An 18,220-nucleotide genomic window follows, 5' to 3' on the forward strand; every position below is an offset into this window, starting at 1 on the left:
CATCCTTGGCCTGCTGCATTGTTCCAGTGAAGCTCAACACAAACTGGAGGAACAGCACCTCATCTTCTGACTAGGCACCTTACAGCCTTCCGGACTGAATATCGAGTTCAACAATTTTAGATCATGAACTCTCTCCTCCATCCCCATCCCCTTTCCGATTTTCCCATTCCTTTTTGTTTTTTCCAACAATTTATATAGATTTTTCTTTTCCCACCTATTTCCATTATTTTTAAATGTATTTCCATCCATTGTTTTATCTCTAACTTTTAGCCTTTTTCGATTCCTTCACCCCAATCCACCCCCACTAGGGCTATCTGTAACTTGCTCGTCCTGCTTTCTACCCTTAATTAGCACATTCCTTAGATAATATCACCACCTTCAACACCTCTTTGTCCTTTTGTCTGTGACATCTTTGTTGAAGTGAGAATGCAATTTACAGTCACAAGTGTCTTGTTTTATCGTTAATTAAACGGCAAACTACCTGTTGCTCAAAAAGTCAAAGCAGCTCATCCTATTGCTAACTTGTAGATCATATCCACAATGCCGCTGGCTTCTCTGAGTTTCATACTTGCATTGTATAGTCACCCAGGCATTTGTACATGCTCAGTTGTATGTTGGAATATAATAACTCTGTGTTCAGAAAATGATTTAGAAGGATTGAAAGTTAAAAGATAGAGTTTGAAACCCGAGCCTCAGTTTCTGGTGATTGATTTAGATGAGCACTCACTTTGAATTCCCTACTTGAAGGTTATAATAAGCTGTTACAAGAAAATTTATAATTTTAAGATGGAACCAAATGCACTATGTCTTTCAAAACTAAAGAGCCTCTTTATATTCCAGCCAAAGAAGTTATTATGAAGAGTAATTGACCCATTACAGATTTTTCTCCTGTGTGTGTTTTGTACTGTACTTTTATACATATGGAAATGTTGTGCTTCATATCACCGACTGGAAATAATTTAGTGCTGTAATCTGTAAAAAAAACTGGTCTGTATTTAATATACACCATTCTCTAGTAAGTTGGGCAGCACAGCATTAGTTTACATTACATACAGTAAACAGATCATAGCAAATAGGGCAATGATTAATCCCCAAAGAATGTACTTCTAAAGGTTGGTTATTAGAAAGATAGTTTCTGGACTGCACAGCAACAGCAGTCAAGTCTCTGATTTCTAAGCACAACTGAATGATGCAGGACTTTGCATATGCATTCCCAGTGTTACATTTTCAAATTTGTTTTCTCTCGCTCTTTAATCCCTCATCCCCAACCCCAAAGCCACATCCTTGCATTCTCCAGTTACCATTCCTTGAATGAAATGTTGGCCGGCTCCGCTATTCTTGCTGAATGTTCACCAACATCAGCTGACACTCTCCCTAATGGTCCCCATCCTGACAGCAGAGGTCAGCTCAGGAATTCTTTGTGCAGTGAACTGGTGGCTACATTCACAGCTTGCCTTTCTGTGGCAAAATGAGTTGACTTCCACCTTACTTTTCCCCCTTTTTGAAGTGTGATGAACATTGTTATGCAGACAAACAAGGTTTCTATCAATCCCCACAAAACAGTGATTTCAAAAACAGAATAAATCTTTGTTTTTGGTGGTACCTGACAGAGAACGGAAGTGTTAGCCAATCTTTCCTTTGAATAATGCCACGGGACAGACACAAACCCATGTCCCCAGAGCATGAGCCTGGGCCTCTGGATTACTAAACAAAAACAGAATTACCTGGAAAAACTCAGCAGGTCTGGCAGCATCGGCGGAGAAGAAAAGAGTTGACGTTTCGAGTCCTCATGACCCTTCGACAGAACTCTTGAGTTCTGTCGAAGGGTCATGAGGACTCGAAACGTCAACTCTTTTCTTCTCCGCCGATGCTGCCAGACCTGCTGAGTTTTTCCAGGTAATTCTGTTTTTGTTTTGGATTTCCAGCATCCGCAGTTTTTTGTTTTTATCTCTGGATTACTAGTCCAGTGACAGTATAACTACGCCACCATCTCCCTTAAAGTGACCATGGCTGGGCTCCTCGTAATTCAGGTGGAGCAGGAATGCTGTTCCTGGCCTAGAAAGGAAACATTGGCCATACTCCTATCCAGCAACTGTCAGTTCTGGGTCGGAAACAGAACTGAATTAATTAAATGAGGCCCCCGAATTAAATTAACGTTGGCCTCATGCCGATGAGTTTGTAGTGGGGGGATGGGGTTCCCTTCCACCCACCCGGTCTCAACAAACTCCAAGTTAAAGTTGTGGCTTGTACCTTTAAATTAAAATTGTTTTTGCCTGATGCTATTTGAAAATTCCAAGTTAATTGAAGGAACTTGAGCCTTTCACAACCCCTGCAAGACACTCCAAAATGTTATTCAGCCAATCAATTACTTTTGAAGCATAGTCATTGCTGGAACGCAGGAAATTCAGCAGCAAAATTGCACACAGCAAGATCCCATAAACAGCATGAGATAACGACCAGATCATCTGCCTTTTTTGTTCAAAAAGGTGCTGTTGATTGAGGAGTAAGTACAGGCAAGGACACTGGAGAGTCCTCTCACCTCGTGCTTCTTTTAAGTAATTCCTGCGATCTTTTACACTTAACTGAGGTGGCAGTCAGGCCTCAGTTCAACATTTCATCCAATTAACAACACCTCCAACATGTGCAGCACTGCACTGGAGTGTTACTCTGGATCGAAAACAGAAAATGCTGGGAACACTCTGCAGGTCTAGCAGCATCTGCCGAGAGAGAAACAGAGCAAGTGATTTAGGTCTGTAACCTTTCATTGGAATGGACCGAAAACATTAACCCTGCTTCTCTCTCCACAGATGCTGCCAGACCTGCTAGATGCTTCCAGCAATTTTTGTTCTAATCTCAGATTTCCAGTAGCTGCAGTACTCTGCTTTTGTGCAAGGCTGGACCATGGAACTCCATTTTCTTGAAACCACAACCTTATGATTCAGAGACCAGAGTACTGCTGCTGAGCCAAACACGCTGTAGAATGGAACATGAAATAAGAAATCAAGAACTAAAGCTAACTGAAAGGGCGTCATCACTGATTTGTGGACTCTGAGGCAGGCTCCATTCCAGGAAGAGCATGAATGCTTAAATTTTACATACTGTTTGCTGGGAATGGTTGTTGTAAAGCAGATTAAGTGACTGGGGGGGATGGAGCTCAATATGGAGGAAGTTTGAGGTCACTGAGACTAATCATTTCACTGAAAACACCAGAGCTCAGGTTTGGGATCTTCCTGAAACACGTGGGTCAGTTCTGAGACAGACAAATTGGATTTTTTTTTTTAAAAAAAAAACAATGCTGAGAAACCAGAAACTGTGGGAGGAACAGTGTCCAAGTACACAAATTTAAAATTAGCGTAGAGATAAAAAGGAATCGAGAAATGATAATGGAACGTTGGTCTTTATCTCAAAAGGATTGGAATTCAAAAGTGAAGCCGATACTTCTGCTGTACAGAGTCTTGACCAGACCCCATTTGGAGTAACTCCATTCACATCTGGACAGAGCCTCAGGAAAGCTATACTGACCTTGGCAGGGTTAGCACAGATTCACTAGAATGGTAACAGGGTTAAATTATGGATGACAGGTAACAAAAATTTGACTTGTACTTTGAACGTAGAATCTCCAGATTACCCCCTCTTTCTGCATTTTGCTGGGTATGGGACAATGTGCCCCAGCCCTCAAATTAGACTGGACTTTCAGTTAGCAATATGGTTAGCTGCCCGACAAGGATCTTACCCATGACATTATAGTAGGAGTTGCTGAATGTTACCAAGTCTAATTGTTGCGTTCCACGGCAAACACCAGATCTCAAGTTTGGGATCTTTCTGGATCGTGTGGCTGCGCAGATACCACACAGTGTATTTACCTACTCTGCCATTGGGCACAGTAGGGCAGACCTTCTGATGGGCCCCTTGCATGTGGCTGAGACTGGTGAGAGATAGGAAGCATAACAAGGGGAAAGCAACTGAAGGGGCCACACAACTTCAACAATAATGCCTAGAAAATGAAGTAACATCAGTTAATGAAGGGACTGATAGCTGGTTTAGCACTGGCAGCCTTGGGTCCATGAACAAAATGACCATCACCATAAGTGAATTATATTAATTTAAAAGAATCATGCAAACTCATGTGCAGATTAATTGAAATTCATGATGTTGCCGTGAAGAATAAAATATTCTTCTGCATAAACTAAGATATCACATTACAGGTTTTCCTTTGAATACATTCAGGTTGTTAATATGTTTGATTTACATAATTTAAATTTCAACTTCTATTTAAAATCAGCGGCTGCCTGTAATGTGATTCCCTCCAAGGGATTTTAATCAGTGACTAAGAAACCGGGTGAGGAAGGTTTAATATTGTGATTTTTTTTAAAAAAAACCTCCGAGGGTTGAAACCTAGCTGCCATTCACACTTAACATTGGTTATGCTAATATAATTAATTTTCATTTTAATAATAAACACAACACTGAAGTTGGAGTTGCTGAAAACAAGATGTTTCCTTTGATGGCCGCATGGCACAAAAGCCACTTTGAAGGTTCTTCTCATTTTGCAGCAGTGTAGTGAGCAGGGAATGCACAGGTCACCTTCCATTGGTCACACACCATGTTACAAGTCACGGGTTTGATAAATCTGGTGAACTTTGGGCCTCCTTTAGCTGTAACAGTGCCCGAGGGGGTGTCTGAACAGTTCAGTCAATGCGCTGAGTGAGCCATATGAAGCAGCCTCTGTAGGGGAGCTACCATTGGTCTCTGTGCCATTGAGTTTTGAGTGGGTGGAAATCAGCTAGGGTTCCTTATTGCTCATCACTGCTATTTGGTGACTCCTGCCAAAAAATAAAGGGCGTCATTGAGGGCAAGATCGGCTTTGACAATGATACCCCCCAGTCCACTGCCGACACTTGCACATGAATGAGGGACACTTGAGCGAGATACTGGGGGTGAGGGTCTGCGGAACTAAACCCCAAACAGCCAATAGCTTCAAGGGTAGCGAACATGGATGGAGAAAAGTGGGAACTTTATCAAACAAAATTTGACACCAACCCACATGGAACACATTTGAACAGGTGACCATAAGCTTGGCAAATGGGGTAGGTCTTAAGAAATGTCTGAAAGAACAAGAGAGGGGTAGAATGTGCAAGGTGTAACTTTGACTTCACTAAGCACTGACTCATCTTCCATCATCTATAAAACTTAAAGGTCATCCAAAATTCTGCTGCTCAGTTCTGAATTCATACCAAGTTCCATTCACTCATCACCCCTGTGCTTACTGACCTAGCTTGTTGCTTATCTGAGAGCCATTGATTTTTAAAGTTTCATTCTTAGGTTCAAATCCAACCATGACTGTGCCCCCTCCCTACTGCAGCAATCTCCAGCCCTAAAACCCTCTAAGATATCTGCAATTCCATATTTTGCACATTTCCAATTTTAACCTCTGAGCATCCCTAATTTTAATTGTTCAACCCCTAAGCTCTGGTATTCCCTCCCTAAAACCCTTTGAATCTCTACATCATTCTCCTCCTTCAAGACATCCTCCCTCTGGACCAAGCTTTTGGTCTCCTTAAGTGGTTCACTGCCAAATTTTGCTTGATAACACTGACATTTTACTATGTTAAAGGTACTATATAAATGCAAGTTGCTGTGAGGAAATTCCACAATGCTGATGAAGACTAAAGAAAATAGGAGTGATTTGCTGGTCATGGTGTGTTTCTCAGTTCCTCTGCATTATAATGTAATGGAACCACCTGACTCCCCAAACCATTCCCTATTGACATGACATAAGTCAGGAGTGTGATAGAATCTCTCCACTAGCCTGGATGAATACAGCTGTTACAACACTCAAGAAGCTCAATACCATAGAGGACAAAGTAACTTGCTTGATCAGCATTCCATCCACTGCCTTAAACATTTACTCCTGCCACCACCGGCACAGTGGCAACATCCATATAAGATGCACTGCAGCAACCTAGGCTCCTTCGACAGCTTGGTCCAAACCCACAACCTTTATCACCTAGAAGGACAAGGGCAGCAGATGCATAGGAACCACGTCCTATACAGAACCACAAGCAAGTTCCCCTTACAATCACACATCATCCTGACTGCGAACTATATTATTCTTCCTTTATTATTACTGGGTCAAAAATCCTGGAATTCCCTCCCTAAAAGCACTGCGGGTGTACCTATACTGCATTGACTGCAGCGATTCTAGAAGATCTCACCTTCTCAAGAGCAGTTAGGGATGGACAATAAATGCTGGCCTTACCAGTTTCACTGGTCTTACCAGTTATTCCCACATCCCATGAATAAGTTATAAAAAAAATGGAAAAATATTATTTAAGCATGAAACAAAATAGCTGCTTACTATCATTAGTTGCTTAGGGTGCTTAGAACATCCTGTCGCTTTTTTCCATCTCCATTGTTAAAAGTGAGCCCGGAACTCTTCAGTAGGCTCAAGGCAAATGCAGCAAGAAACTGTATATATCTCAGTAAGTGAAGAGGGAATGGGAGAAGACAGAGGAGGGGAAAGCAGGGACACATTGGGCAAAAGCTAGGCCCACCAATTCTCCTGAATTTGAAGGGAGCATCAAGATGAAAGCACTGGGCAAATCCACCAATCCTGCTGTCTGCACCGATGGGCTACAAATAAAGAGGCTGCAAGAACCATTGTGTAGATTCTTCAACCCATTGTGTGTGCGAGGCTCCCTGCTTGGAGAATGGGATTGGTCAATTCACTCCAAAGCCCCACAAAAATCAACAACCTAGCTTCCAGTTAACGTGAGTAGATTACTACTGGCATCACGAGCGGACAACCTAGAGCAATGATGTCAAGAGTGGAGAAAATTCAAGGAGGGTTTAAAAAAACACCAGTACTACTTGTTTATTTTTAGTTCCACAATGATTAAAGCAGCTTTGACTCAATGTTTGGAAATTTTCTCAATGTTGTTATTGAAACCGTGTGCTGGGCTGTTGCAGGTGCCGTCTTTTGGATGAGACTTTAAACCGTGGACCTGTCCTCCCTCTCAGGTGCAAAAGATCCCAAGATACTATTTTGAAGAGGAGAGTTCTCCTTGGGTGTCCTGGCCAATATTATACCTCTTTCAGCATTAACAGACACCAGATTTTCTCATTGCTGTTTCTGGAATCTTGTAATGTGCAAATTGGTTGCAGTGTTTCCTACGCTTCAACAGTGACTGCACTTCAAAAATGCTTTATTGGCTGTAAAGCGCTTTAGGGCAACTATATTCTTCTTATAATTGATGCAAAAACTACGTGTTTGTGTTGTGAATGACATTACAATGGGTTATGCTGGCAATCTATTAGAATTCCTTGGAATCAGATTCATTAGGAATGTGGCAGTGCCCTTGTCTCAATCCCACTCCAAGACTGGAGCTCACAGCCTGGACTGATGCTTCAATGCAGCACTGAGGGAGTGCGGCATTGCCAGAGGTGCCACCCTTTGGATCAGCTGTTAAACTGAACGGAGTGTTCAGCTGATGAGTAACGTCTCTGCAGCATCGCTCTCCCCATACCCTTGAGGGTCGACATCCCTCAACCGTCACTTGGAAGAAGAGTTTAACTGGCCGTTTATTTCAATGGCTGTTCATGTGTCTTTGTCGCGCGGCAATCGGCTTGTCGCCTTGGCCTATGTAGGTTCGGGAAAGATGAGTCAGGGTCCCCCAAATTAATGGTGCTCGGACAAGTCATCAAAGGTCAGCTATGGAACCATACCCAAATGAGTGACGTGGGGGAGGAGAGAAAGTTGAGGAAGGGGGAGAAATAAGAGAGAGGTAAAAGCCTGGTCTACCAATCGTCCCACATTCACTGACAGCCTCAATCCCCTGTCTCTGGCACATGATGTGCCTGAAAAGCTCACACCTTGGATTTCTCTGATCTTAACAGCTGTGCCAAAATCTCATATTCCCACGACGGGAGCGTGCAAGAATTACCATTGCCTTTGTATTTAAAAAAAAAAATCCTAAAACCATACCAGCGCATTCAAGGATTGCTTTCAACAGCAGGAAAAGCCTCCTGTGGTAAAGGAACACAAGTGCTCAACGTAAAAAAAAAGGCCATTTTTTTTTAAACTTTAGGCAGAAGCCTGCTCTTTGTTTCAAGATCACACACACACACACACACCACCACCCCCACCCCCACCCCCAAAAAAACACCATTTCTATCTGCCTCCCCATGTTAATTCTGACCTGAGCTGCTGTACAGCTAAAGAACGTTCAGATAAAGCCTCAGAGCAGTGGAGGGGAAATGCGACTGAATATCCTCATTCATCACGGAGAGAATGACCCTGCTTCCACCCACCACCACCCCCCCCCTCCTCCTCCTCCTCCTCCTCCTCCCACCATTTAACAAACTGAAAATGCATCCTCATCCAAATCCAAACCCAAATCGGCCAGTCAGACCGACGAAAGTTACCCACACGCCGCCACCCTGTCCACTTGCAACTGTCCCCTTTTTTCAACTCCCAGCCAAACTGATTTTTTTTTTTGTTTAAAACAACACAACACAACATAACACAACATGCTGGTTTCAAATCGGGCTCAAAATAATAACCTGGAGCAATTCATTTTTAACAACATTCCCTCCAGCTTTTCTGAACGTCAGCCAAGCTCTCAGCTTTCCAAGTCTGCAGGAGGATCTTATTACAAGAAAAAAGCCTGTCGCTACATGAGATGGGGGGGGGGGGGTTGGGGGTAAAAAGAGGGGAAAGGGGGGAAAAGAGGAGAGGGAAAGAGAGAGAGAGGAGGGAGAGGGGGTAGGGAGAGGAGGGAAGGAGATAGAGAGAGAGAAAAAGAAAGTGAGGGAGAGAGAGAGAGAGAGAGAGTCTTCAGCTGCAGCAGCTTCTGGTTGATCTGAAACGGCCTAAACTGAACTAGTTTTTACAGGGGGCACCGCAGAAAGATTCTGGACAATAACCATCGGCTGCAAACACAAACTCCTGAGCTTACCTCAGAACTTTCCAGCTCTCCAGCGAATCCAACTCGGAGATGACGGAAACCATTGTAAACAAGCCAGGCGGAACAGCAAAATGCACAGAGAGAGAGAGAGAGAGGAGGAGAGGGAGCAGTGACTTCTCTTCTGCTTCTGCCTCTGCTAGAAGCCTCAAGCCTTTCCCAGCAAAAAGCTCGTCCCACTCCCGCGGCTGATAAGCACTTGTCATATCCATCCCTCCGCCCCTAAATCAATCCTGCCACTTTTATTGTTTTATTCCCCCACCCTCCTCGTGCCTCCTCGTTCCTCCACCTCCTCTTTAACCCCCCCTCCTCTTTTACCCCCCCTCCCCTTTACAACCCCCCCCCCCCATTCTCTTTTTGAAAACCCCTGGTAATCTGCTGCAAAAGATCAGATCCAATCCTGTTCAGCAGACACTTTATGTTCGATGAAACCTGACTTGGAGTCTCTCTTTATTAATGCCACTCTCCCTGATTTCTGCTGATATAAAATTTAGATCCGTGACTCCAGCTCTTTGCAGATTTTTTTTTTTGTTTGTTAGCAATGAACAGCTGCTGCCTACAGGTCAGGAAAATATACTGACCCCCCACCCCACCCCACCCCACAAACACTGTCACCCTCTACACCAAGAAATAGGCAAACTTACCCCTCCCTGAGATTTTGAGGCGGTAAATTTCCTCAAGATTGCTTACCTGTCCGCAGAATTTAAGACACCTGCACAATGGCTCATGCCTGTGGTGTTCTGACTTGCGCTGGGAACAAATACAGTTAGAGATCCCGGGTCCTTCATGAAAAAAAAAGCTTCAAGCCTGTGGGGAATTCAAGTCGTTTTTGTCCTTTCCTCGCATGGGTTAAAGCAGCTGCTGGCTCTGGGCAGACGGTGTAGTGTGATGAATCTTCTCAGGTCAGCCGCAAGACCCAAGGCACTTCACAACACAGAGGAAATGTGCCAAAACTTAAGACACACAAACTCTTTTATCCTCCTCTCACATCTGAAAGCAGCCTGCGTGTATTACTGATAAGACCAAGCAAGTCATTGTCCTCTCCTGTTCTCTCTCACTGGGTGGCCCCCTCACCCCAGGCCTCCAACGTTAGAGGCTAATAAAAGCCAACCCCTCCCTTGCTCCCAACTTCCTATCGCAACGACTCTTAGCACCTCATCCCACACCTGCTACCTCCCCCCACCTTCTCCCACCCACTCACCCCCGCCAACCACCCAGTGTCCATCAAGCAGGGAGGAATCCAGCCAGTAATAAAGCTTTTTTTTTGCTTCCTGCCACTGTCTCAAAAGCTCCTAGCCAAGAAAACTTTCTCACTGGCAAAGCAAAGGCCAAGCTTGGGATTGTGGGAAGGCAGCCAAATAGCTCGTTCTACATGAAGGGGGAAACTATAACCAGCAGAATCGATCCGTGCTGAGTTCACTGCTTGAGAAGAGCACAGGTTAACACGAGGGGGTAGCCGAATAAGTTACGGGAAGGCCCTGAATGCATCATCACCTAATGGTGAGGGCCAACTGGTGGTTGGATGCATTCCTGGACGTTTCATTGCATGGCCATTCGCCTCCAATCCCATCCTCACGTGTCAATCAGCCTTCCCGCTGTGTTTCTCCCCCTCCCCTCCCCGGATCTCAGGATATTTCTTATAACTAATAAACACAAAGTGTTCGAAGAGGATGAAAACAAGCTGCAATTTTTCTCAAGCCTCAGTGTCACTCGCCACACTGTCCAAGAAAAGACTTGCATTTACGTAGCATTTTTCATGACTACCGGGCATCTCAAAATGCCTTATAGCCAATTAAATGCTTATGATGTGTAGCATGAAAATTCTGTGATGTTAATTGAGGGAAAGATATTGGCCCAGGACACCAGGGACAATGTCCCTTTTCTTCTTTAAAGTAGTGCCATGTGTTCTTTTACACCCCCCGAGCAGTTAGATGGGGGCCTCCATTTAACATCTCACCCCTCAGTACTGCACTGGAGTGTCAGCATTGAGTTTTGTGCTCAAGCCCCTGGAGGGGACTTGAGCCTGGAACCTTATGACTCAATTGCAAGAGTGCTATTAACTGAGCCACAGTGAACCATTGCTTAGCCCCTGAATACTCCAGGACAGTCCTGGAGGGTTGGCAACCCGTTTCTCAAGCAGAAGAGTCACCAGGCATCATTCACTGAATGATTTATTCAATTATTCAGACACGGGCAATCTCTGCTCCGAACTAGGCTGAGGCCAATTAGTTCAAAGGGAAAAGCAAAACATTTAAAATTCTCTGCTCATAGGCCTTGGATTCAGGTTCTGATAAAATAGTTGCTAAAGCTATCAAACAGCAAAGGAAATAGCTACAAAAACTCTTTACCCTGTTCTTCATGGAGAAGAAACATTATGGTGATGTGGCCATGCTCATTAATTTCCAGCAGGACATTACTAAAGTGAAAGGATTCTACGTCTAGGAGTAAATTGTGTGCGGGGCAGCAAGTGACAATGGCATATGTTTATAGAGGGTCTTTAACGGCGAGAAACATTCAACAGCACGTCGCAGAACACTTAGTCAGACAAAAATGGATGACAGATCATATCTCAGTGTTTGTGGCTTGACCTGACAACGGCTGAGCTGAAGTTGGTTGTCAAAGATGTCAACCTTGGACAAATCCCAGGTGCAGGATTTTCAGTTGTGAGCTGCATATCTGAGGGCCTCCACTTGCATAGAGATGGCTGGTAACAGAGCAAGCTGCATCTGGCACACACACCATAGGAGAGGCCCCAGTGACATTAATGTATTCTTCCATCCTTGATTTCTCCCTGTCGCTCTCTCTCTCTTGCTCTGCCAATTTGGCTGTGAGGTTTTTTTCCCATTTCCTCTTGCTCTTTTTATCTCTCAAGGTGACAGAGTTGTATTTGCATGCAAGCAGACAGAAATCAGGCAGGTGAAAAGAGGCCCCAGAGGCAGTCAGCAGCACTTAGAAGAGCAGGCGAGAGGAGGACTCGGAGACAGTCAGCAGCACCTTGAAGAATTATCTAAGCCAGTCAAATCTTGGCTCCAGAGTGGAGAGGGCATGTTCTGAGGGAAATCAAAGTGTGACATTACAGGAAAATAGATGTGATTGGTTGGTGAATATTTTGTTTGTTTACCTTCAAAACTCATCTACTGTATTAGTAATTGTAAGGTTTTATTAGTTGTAGAAAGACTTACTAGCAGTAGCAAAGTTTACTGGGAGTAGCAGTGTTTAGTAATTATAAATTAATCAAGAAAAAATTAACACATAATAAAGATGGCAGGGCAAGTGATGTGTTGCGACTGCAGAATGTGGAAGCTCCCGGTCACCAGTGTGATCCAGGGGAAAGCACATCTGTAGTAAGTGCCTGTGGCTTGAGGAGCTTCAGATCAGAGTCAAAGTCACTGAGCTGGAGTCTGAGTTGCAGACACTGCAACACATACCAGGACACTTTGTACCAGGAGGCATTCTTAGGGTAGGGTCTTCTGATTTGATCAGCAGTCAGGGGCAGGAGTGTGCGACTGGGAGTGAGGCAGGTATGAGGGCCCATAAGGTAGAAGTGGAGGAGTCTCAGCCCCCACATTTGTCCAAAAGGTTCGAGGTGCTTGCAACATGCATGGGAAAAAAGTGGGGGCTGCAGGGTGGATGTGCAAACTGACCATGGCACCATGATACAGGAGGTGATTCAAGCAGGGGAACTAAATAGGAATGTAATGGTGGCAGGGGACAGTATAGTTAGGGGGAATAGAAAGAATTCTCTTTAGCCGAGAGCAGGGGTCCAGACTGCTGTGTTGGTGCCAGGGTTCAGGATATCTGCTTGGGGCCTGTATCCATTGGAGTTTAGAAGCACGAGAGGTAATTTTATTGAAGCATATAAGATCCTGTGGAGCCTGGACAGAGTGGATGCTGAAAGAATGTTTCCCCTGTAGGAGAGACCAGAACTAGGGGACACAGTTTAAAAATAAGGGGTCTCCCATTTTAGACGGAGATGAGGAGAAAAATTTTCCCTGATTTGTGAATTTGTGGAACACTTCCCCAGAGAGCAATGGAGGCAGGATCATGGAATATCTTTTAAGGCTGAATTAGATAGGTTTTTGATTGCCAAGGGGGTCAAAGGGTATAGGGGGTAGGAAGGAAAGAGGAATTGAGGCCACAATCAGATCAGCCACGAGCAGGCACGAAGGGCTGAATGGCCTACTCCTACTCCTGCTCCTAATTTGTAAGTTCGTATGAGAATTGGATCTCTTTGCTTGCGATTCCTTCCATGGTTGAATAGCCTGTTGATCCTCACTGCATAGATTCAAGATTGGAGAGCAGCCATTCAGGCAAGGATGGGGAGATCGGCCATGAAACAAAACCTCAGCACCTGCCAACCTTTTTGGAACCGAAGGAAAGGAACTTGGAGTCAAATGAAAGCAGCTCTTTCTTTTAACTCTGGCAGACATGGGAGCTATGATCTATAATAGAATAGAGTCTGCTGGCCAAATATAAGACAATGGACCCATTGGCTATATGAACCAGCCAGAAGCTGGGCTAGACAGGTGCAAACTGCTCGTGTGTGTGTGTGCAATGCCAAAGCAAGGTGGTATTAAAGATTAGAGCGAAGTTGTAGAAGGGTGATGTCAGGAAGCATTACTTCACACAAATAGAAACAAGAGTGGCAACCTCAGACACAAAGCTCTCCCACCAATGGGGGCACGTTCAATGTAAACAATGTGATCGCTGGAGGTCTGATGGACCCCATAAATTGCTTGTTAATTATCTGCCCCGTGTGTTGTGTCATCAACTGTGCTGGTTAAATGCATAAGCAGTGAAAGGGGCTGCCAGTTTCCGACATGCACAGGAACAGAAAGACACTCAGGTAAATTGTGTCAGCTTTACCTCAGTGAGTAGCACTCTCACCTCTGAGTTGGATGAGTTCAGAGTCCCACTCCAGAGACTTGAGCACAAAAGGTAGCCTGACACTCCACTGCAGTCCTGAGGGAGTGCTGCACTGTGGGAAATGCCTGTCTTTTAAGACAAGACACTAAACCAAGGCTCTCTCAGGTGGAAATAAAAGCTCCAGAGTGGGGACTGGGATCCGGGCAGGCCTGAGTTGGAGGCGGTGGGAGGGGTGAAGGTCCAGGCAGGCTCGAGGTGAGTGCTGCAGCAGGCTCAAGGGAGAGGTTGGGGAGAGAGGTTGCTGAGTGAGTGCAGAAAGGGGGGGTTCGGCAGAGGGGCTTCTGAGTGAGTGGGGGAAAGGGGGAGTTTGGGGAGAAGAAATCCTGAATCTGTCTGTCCAGGGAGGGAAGTTGGACAGAGGTGTGTATGTGTATGTTTTTTAATTCATTCATGGGGTGTGGGCATTGCTGATTAGGGCCAGTATTTATTGCCCTTGAGAAGGTGGTGGGTGAGCTGCCTTCTTGAACCGCTGCAGTCCATGTGGTGTAGATACACCCACGGTGCTGTTAGGGAGGGAAGTGCCAGGATTTTGACCCAGCGGCAGCGAAGGAACGGCCGATATATTTCCAAGTCAGGATGGTGAATGGCTCGGAGGGAACTTCCAGGTGGTGGTGTTCCCATGTATCTGCTGCCCCTTGCCGTTCTAGATGGTAGTAGTTGTGGGCTTGAAAGGTGCTGCTTAAGGAACCTTGGTGAGTTTCTGCAGTGCATCTTGTAGATGCTACACACTACTGCTACTGTGTGTCAGTGGTGGAGGGAGTGAGTGTTTGTGGGTGTGGTGCAAATCAAGCGGGGCTGCTTTGTCCTGGACGTCGTCAAGCTTCTTGAGTGTTGTGGGAGCTGCACTCATCCAGGCAAGTGGAGAGTATCCCATCACACTCCTGACTTGTGTCTTGTAGATAGTGGACAGACTTTGGTGAGTCATGAGGTGAGTTACTCACTGAAAGATTCCTAGCCTCTGACCTTCTCTTGTAGCCACAGTATTTGAATGGCTAGTCCAGTTTAGCTTCTGGTCAACGGTGACCCCCTAGGATGTTGATAGCGGGGGATTCAGTGATGATAATGCCATTGAGTGTCAAGAGATGATGGTTAGATTCTCTTTTGTTAGAGATGGTCATTGCCTGGCACTTGTGTGGCATGAATGTTACTTGCCACTTGTCAGCCCAAGCCTGGATATTGTCCAGGTCTTGCTGCATTTGGACATGGACTGCTTCAGTATCTGAGGAGCCGCGAATGGTGCTGAACATTGTGCAATCATCAACGAACATCCCCACTTCTGACCTTATGATGGAAGGAAGGTCATTGATGAAGCAGCTGAAGATGGTTGGGCCTAGGACAGTACCCTGAGGAACTCCTGCAGTAATACTCTGAAACTGAGGTGATTGACCCCCAACAACTACAACTATTTTCCTGTGTTAGGTACAGCTCCAACCAGTGGAGAGTTTTCCTCCTGATCCCCATTAACTCCAGTTTTGCTAGGGCTCCTTGATGCCACACTTGGTCAACTGCTGCCTTGATGTCAAAGGCAGTCACTCTCATCTCACCTCAGGAGTTCAGTTCTTTTGTCCATGTGTGAACCAAGGCTGTAATGAGGTCAAAAGCTGAGTGACCCTGGCAGAACCTAAACTGAGCGTCAGTGAGCAGGTTATTGTTAAGCAAGTGCCCCTTGATAGCACTGTTGATGACCCCTTCCATCGTTTTACTGATGATGGAGAGTAGACTGATGGGGCAGTAATTGGCTGGGTTGGATTTGTCCTGCTTTTTGTGTACAGGATATACCTGGGCAATTTTCCACATTGCCGGGTAGATGCCAGTGTTGCAGCTGCACTGGAACAGCTTGGCTAGGGGTGCAGCGAGTTCTGGAACAGAAGTCTTCAGCACTATTGTTGGTACATTGTCAGGGCCCATAGCCTTTTCAGTATCCAGTGCCTTCAGCCATTTCTTGATATCACATGGAGTGAATCGAATTGGCTTAAGACTGGCATCTGTGATGTTGAGGAGCAACATGGAGCGTCTAGGAGCAGCACGGCCCTTTGAGGGAACAGCACATAGAGCGTCAACAGGGCCAAGGAGGCAGACTGTAACTCAAGAATTTTATAGGTATTATATTGTGATGGGCAAAGTCTTTTATTTGAGCAACTCATTTGAGCCTCCTTGACCCTGTTGATGCCACGTACATCTTCCCCTGAAGCTCCTGCTCCTGGTTCTCTAGTCTCCACCCCAGACTGTGCTCATTCGGTCTCATCAGCAACCACCCACAATGCTCTGTGGCCACGTGTCCCTTATATTCTTCCCCCAGAGTTGGTCACCCTGAATACTACAGCCCTGCTCAAAGATGAGCAGAGGACTTCTTCCTGATGCCCTGGGCCAATATTTACCCCTCAATCAACATCACTTAAACCGGATTACCTCGTCATTATCACATCTCTGTTTGTGGGAGCTTGCTGTGCACAAACTGGCTGCTGTGTTTCCTATGTTACATCAGTGACTATGCTTCAAAAGTACTTCATTGGCTGTGAAGTGCTTTGGTAGTCCTGAGGTCATCACTGGCGCTTTCAAAATGTAATCTCTCTTTTTTTCTTTCAAATGGCTGCTCCAATCTAAATTGGCAGAGTTACACCAGGAGGTCATCTCTGAACTCCAGTGCTCCGAATTAACAGGTCCTGGAACTGCAGGGGGCCCATATTTTGACCAATGTGCACAGCTTGGTGCAGTTAGGTCCGAGGACAGTTGCAGCTACTTGCTTAACAGATGGCAACGAGTTGGAGCCGCAGGAATACCTGTCGCTCCGACCCAGCTGCTGCCAGTTTTATCTGTTCCCCTGCCAGGACTCTCATGCACAGCAGGAGATTCCAACCTGAGTGTGGAGTGGGTAGGGGGAGAATGGGAAAACCGGTTTGAGGAGATCCTGTGGCCCTTTCAGAGCTGCTCCATTGGAATTGCAAAGTAGTTCTACAACCAACTCCCGCCAGTGTGGAGTTGCCTGACTTATAATGATCCATGTCTCCTGCACAGGGCACCCATCATCTTGTGGAGCTGCCCACAGCACTGGCTCGTATGGATGCACCGATGCTGCGGCTGAACATAAGATGTGGCAAGTGCTGTTGCCAGTGGCCTTTTCTTCCATTTCTGCCCCGTTAAAACACAGCCCAGGGAGAGTTTCACTGCCTCCAGCGTCGAGAATGCCTGGTCCTAAAGCCAAGATTAATTTGTCATTTGTGCACTCCTCTCCTGCAGGTCTCCTGGTTGTGTGCAAAGTGGCTGCCGTGAATACTGATGACAATGAGAGCACTTCAAATGAATTCCTTGTATCTGAAGTGCTCCGGGACAGGCCCGGTGGTTGTGATAAGGTGCTGTGTCAATGCAAGTCCTCTCTCTTTTCATTACCTGTAGTGTAAAGGAACATAAATTTGCAAATAGCAACGCATGTAGAATTTATAGCACATCAACAGGTCATTTGGCCCAATGGGATTGTGCTGGTATTTATGCCCCACACAAGCCTAGCTATTGACAGTACTGATGGTGCCCATGGAAACATTTGTAGTTCAGGCCGTCTCAGATGAAAGAATATTCTCAATGGATAGGAGCCTCCTAGAGGGAACCAATGTGAAGGAAAGCCAGGATTAACAAAATATCTTTGAAGGTTAAATCACAGGTCTGCTTCACAAGCAAAGGAATTTAGGTTGACTGCTAAGGCTTTCTGCCACTCATTCCTGACAGGGAGTTGATCCCTTTTCTCTCCCCTCTTTCTGCTCCTCTCCTGAAGTGCTAATTCCTGCTGGGATTTTAAAATCCTTGATTTTAAAATTCTAATTCTTGTTTTCAAATCCCTCCATCGCCTCGCACCCCCTACCACCACCCCCCCACCCCCTCCCTATCTCTATAATCTGCTTCAGCCCCCACAACTCTGTGAGGCATCTGTGCTCCTCTAATTCCAGCCTCCTGAGCATCCCCGATTTTAATCACTCCACCGCTGGAGATGTTATCTTCTGCTGCCTGGGCCTTAAGCTCTGGAATGCCCTTCCCACACCTTTCTGCTTCACACTTTTCTTTTAAGACATTCCTTAAAACCTACCTTTTTGACCAGGGTTTTGACCATTTGACCTAACATTTGCTTATGGCGTCAATCATTTTTTTGATAATGCTCCTGTGAAGCACCCTGGAACTTTTTATATTTATATGGTGCCTTTACTGTAATTTGTTGTTGTAGCTGGGATACGGCGCTACAGCTTAACAATGAAGGCTGGGCATTCTGTTCCCACTTGAAGCACACCTTCCGGCAGAACTCACCTGTCTCCACAACAGGATGCTTTGACCAAATGAGATCAGGT

At 45.5% G+C, this 18,220-nt stretch overlaps 1 protein-coding gene across 1 annotated transcript in view; it reads right to left on the reverse strand.

Moving 5' to 3' along the window:
* Positions 1–9,153, reverse strand: part of celf2 (cugbp, Elav-like family member 2) — a 522,862-nt gene extending 513,709 nt beyond the window's left edge. The window contains exon 1 of the mRNA XM_041203230.1: positions 8,958–9,153. Within this exon, the coding sequence (XP_041059164.1) occupies positions 8,958–9,010 (53 nt within the window). The 5' untranslated portion in view covers positions 9,011–9,153. The remainder of the gene's footprint in view (positions 1–8,957) is intronic.
* Positions 9,154–18,220: the final 9,067 nt, after the last annotated feature.

Source organism: Carcharodon carcharias, chromosome 13, assembly GCF_017639515.1.
Source record: "Carcharodon carcharias isolate sCarCar2 chromosome 13, sCarCar2.pri, whole genome shotgun sequence".
Lineage (NCBI taxonomy): Eukaryota > Metazoa > Chordata > Chondrichthyes > Lamniformes > Lamnidae > Carcharodon > Carcharodon carcharias.